We start from the raw sequence: 4,654 nt of genomic DNA on the forward strand, positions 1-4,654 counted from the left end.
TAAGTTTAATTATTACACGAATTTTAGGGTAAACAAAAGATGTAATCTAAAAACTTTTTGAGTCACTTTTAACAATTTATGTACGCAAAAAGCAATTCCTATTCGCACTTCTATTGAGCGTATATAGAGTATAGGAATAGAGTTAGTGAGTAACATTTAATAACTAACGTATCTTAGAATTAAAGAATGGAGTGTGGTCCTTTAATCTTATCCTTGGATAAGGAAACATGAGAATCGAGTCCAAGCAATGTATACACATATGGTACATGGGATTCTGAATGTGGTCCAATCCTTTGACAAATTAAATAAGCACGAACAAGTTCAAGCAATGTATATATCACATATAGAACTTGGAAATGTGAGCTTGTAAAAATAGCATGCAGTATCATATTAAAATACCGTGGTAATGTAGATTAAATTAGCTCTTAAATAAGTTTACAAGAAAATCTTTTCACCGTCAAAGTTAAAAATTACTTCCACCGTCCATGTTTATTTGTCCATGTTTAATCCCCCCTCCCCCTATGAAGTAATTAATAAAATATCAATTTTACTATATTACCCCTAATTATTAGTGATGGAAAACTAACATTGGCTATTATAAATTTAAAATATTGAAAATAATAAGGATAAAATAGGCATAAAATGATATATTATTTTTTGATTGTTCAAACTGCACAAGTAAAAAATGATATATTTTTAGTGTAGTCGACAAGTAAAGATGGACCGAGGGTGTAAGAGTTTAATTTCTGAATATTGATAGTGTACAACAACAAGTAATCGTATATATTGATAAATTAAAGATGTAAAAATGATTTACTTTAACTAATTAAACTATATATTTTTTTTTTTGAGTAGTTAGAAATTTAGAATGTACTATTGAAGTAATTAAATCCAAGACTAAAGTGAAAAAGCAAATTTATGCCGTACGGTAGAGTAGGGCCCATAAGTGAAGACTGGTTACGAACTTGGGAAAAGAGGCCACGTTTCAGAATGATGCCGCAACAGGCTTGAAATGAAAGTGGGATAAAGAATGCCTTAAAAGACCCAAACAGACGGTCCATATTCCCCGGCCTTAACGAAAGCCGTCCGTATTCCCCGTCTCTTCATTCCCATTTAATAATTTTTTACTCCAAATTTATTTACCAAACAAGTTACAACGTGAATCAGTTTCTCAGATCGAAGCAAATTAATGGCTACTTTGCAGAAATTCAAGCTTCTTGCAACTCAATGTGCAGTAGCAGGAAGCCCAACGAGGAGCCCAACAACAAGCCCAGTTATTCACCTCCGCCGACGGAAGACTCTACGTATGCTTCTCAGCCGTAACCGTAGGCTGCCTCGCCGGGAAGTCTGCTCGCCGGATCGGCACCGAGATTCGCCGGAGAAGGGGAAGGAACTGGTTGTCAGTCACAAGCTGAAGGACTTGTTTGTTTCATCGCCTCCCTCCTTTGAAAGCACACTTTCGGGGAATACGAGACAAGGACTCTCGCCGGCAACCTCCGGTGCCGGTGGCGGTATTAGTGCGGGGTCAGCTGTTCGGAGAATTGGGCTACGTTCGCTCCGACCATTATCGGCGACTTTCCGGCAACGGTTACTTAGGAGGGCTTGGCGACCTGTACTTGTGAGCATACCTGAGTAAAGTAATTCAGTTGGTATATTGTACCCCGGTTAATTAGAGCAAACTAAATACAATCATATATCTAACTTAATCCTCTCTGTTTTTGTTCCGAAAAAAATCATTTTCGTAACTTATTCTGCATTTATAAATTTTTAGTCGAAATTCCTTGAGTAGCTTAATTATCAAGATATCACAGTATCATTAATTATTTGAAATTTTACGAGTAACATTGCCCTAACCTTTGATCGTAAAAAGTTTTCTTTGGATACCAAAATTGATAGGTGTTCCATTGTGATTTATTGCCGGACCTAGGTTTTATTGCTATCACTTTTGGCACGCGCCAGAAATTATTTACACCTTGTAATCGAAAAAGTATATAAAATTTGTATATTTTCTGTATATAACATACATAATATATATATATATATATATATATATATATACACAAAAGTATATAAATTTCATATATTTTTTCGGCTATTATTTTACAGTGGCTATATAATATCATTTTTTCTTTTTTAATCATTGTCTATTCAATTGGATTTTATATTTTGTTTCCTATTGATATTGTCCACTTTTACGTGGCACGCCATTTAAGGAAAAAATGAAATACTTATTTTATAATTTTATTCATAATAATGATAGCATTTTCAAAATTTTTGAAAAATGATTTGAGGAATAAGCAGTTAATGATAAGGGTAAAATAAGAAAAAGAATTTTTTCTTTTTCTTGATTTAATTAGTGGACAAATAAAAATAAAAATTTATTTTTAGACAAGTAAAAATGAAGGGAGCAAATATAAAAGATTGGAAAATTAAATTAGTCACCTTTTGTGCCTAGAGCAAAAGGATTTATTAAAGTTTTACTTTAGTTTGCTTGGTCATTTAAACATTGAATTCTGGACTCTTGGAGGAAATTTGTCACTTGCTTTTTTGACCTTTTTCCAACACTCTAGTGGTAGTAATAATAGAGGAAATGTCATAGGAAAAGCTAAAATTCATCAATATGGAGGGTTTTCTTTAAAGATCAAACTTTGTCATTTCGATGAGAAGATTTGTCTACTTTGTAATTTGAACTTGTAAAGGAGTTGGGAATCACAAACATTATGGAGGACATAATGGTTGTGTAGCATGAGATTTAGCAATTTGAATATAGTAATCATTCAACTTCCAGCATACGAAAACCAAAGTTTTTGCTTCTTTAACCTTTATAATTTCGAGTTGTTGAGGAAGATTTTTAAATTTTTAATGGCGCCTATGATAAAATGATTAATGAGCTAACAATAGTTTGATTTCTTATGCTTAAATACCCATATGAATGTCGGGGAGGGCGATTACATGATGAAATCAATAGGTGACAAATGCATTCATTGTCTCTAATTCAAAGTATACCTATGTAGATAAAGAATTCTTAAAAAAATATACTCCTAAGTTTGAATTCATTTTGTTACAAAGAAGTAGTGAGTGGCTGAGTTTAATTGAACTTGTATTTAAGTTATATATATTGAAGTATAAAAATTATTTACATTATAAGTATAATTAAATTAAATTTACGAGAGCGAATTTTCTTTTTATTTATTAGGTTACCATATCATGCTTGATAGAAAGAGTTATTTTTAACGGAAAATGGTCAAATATATATGTCCCTATACTATCGAAAATAGTTTAAATATATTCTTCGTTATACTATCTGGTTATATCAGACTCTATTGTTATACTATAAAATAAATATACCCTTATTTTTAGCGGAGTACCCTGTGGCTGCACCTAGGGGTGTTCAAAACCGAACCGAAATCGAAAATCGAACCGAAATCGAAGCTTAATGGCTTATTGGTATCTGGTTAACGGTTTAACGGACGGGGAACAAATTGAAATTTGTTTATTAACAGCTTATCAGTTTGGGACGGATTATTCAATTTTCTTAACGGATAATCCATTAACCCGTTAAGAATATATATATACATATAAAATTTATTTTATCCATATATATATATTAAATAATCAAAAACCCTCCTTCCACTTCCAGTGCTCTATCTCTATTCTCTATTACTAATTTACTATTAGACAAATTTTAATTGCTTGCTTCACGCATTCTTTTCAATCCTATCAAACCAAAAATAATTTACTTGATTGCTTCACGTATTCTTACCACCTCCAGTAGGTGCAGGGGAAGTACCAAAACTTAACAAACAAGAGATAGTTTAACGAGTAGAATCTGCTGTTAAATTGGGTTTAACACATACATCTACAGGTATGCTTGCATGTAAAAAAAATGCCAGTCCGCACACGCTTCGGCAGGTGTTCTTGCATTGTTTAGAAATTAGAGCGACATCTAAAGAAAATTGGAGCAGTTATAAAACAAGAGCAAGAAATCCCATTCTTTGACCAACATCAACGTACATTTGAAGCACAGCGAAGCAATTTTTGGACCCTTACTAAATTTGGTAAATTGCGTCATGTGCAATATAGATTGAATTAGGCTGATAAACCTCCCGATAACAGTCCGATAAGAGCTAAACTGATACCAATCCGTCTGATATCTTATCGGGTGGCTAGCGAATTAATACATCTAAAAGCCGATAACCGACCCAAAGTTCACTTTTTTGTAAGTGAACCATATTAAAAACAAAAGGAATTGGTCAATTTAATCTGATGCAACCACGTGCCACTCCATTAAATATAAGAGTATATTTGTTTTATAGTATAATGGTAGGGTCTGATATAATCAGATAATATATAATGAAAGATATATTTAAATTATTTTCGATTATATAGGAACATATTTGACCCTTTTCTGTATTTTTATTGTTGTTGATCAATTTACTTGGTCTATAAAATAAAAATTACATTGTCAGTGCACAAAATATGCCCTTTTTCAGACTACATTTTTTTAGACATTCATATGGAAAAAGATTTTAAAAAAGTGAGAATGCCAAAATAGTTTTGTTCTTTCTTATTGTTGCTATTGTTGTATGTACACTCGTTTTGAGGGAAAATTTTGTTCTGTGTCTCATACAACTGACACTAGTTGTATGAGACA

General features: G+C 32.3%; 1 protein-coding gene across 1 annotated transcript; it reads left to right on the top strand.

Moving 5' to 3' along the window:
* The first annotated feature begins 999 nt into the window (after positions 1 to 999).
* LOC104247980 (uncharacterized) lies at positions 1,000 to 1,777 on the top strand. Its single transcript, XM_009804151.2, has one exon. It carries the CDS (start codon positions 1,190 to 1,192, stop codon positions 1,634 to 1,636), a length of 447 nt encoding a protein of 148 aa, XP_009802453.1. The 5' UTR covers positions 1,000 to 1,189; the 3' UTR covers positions 1,637 to 1,777.
* Positions 1,778 to 4,654: the final 2,877 nt, after the last annotated feature.

This window comes from Nicotiana sylvestris, chromosome 2 (genome assembly GCF_000393655.2).
Source record: "Nicotiana sylvestris chromosome 2, ASM39365v2, whole genome shotgun sequence".
Taxonomy (NCBI): Eukaryota; Viridiplantae; Streptophyta; class Magnoliopsida; order Solanales; family Solanaceae; genus Nicotiana; species Nicotiana sylvestris.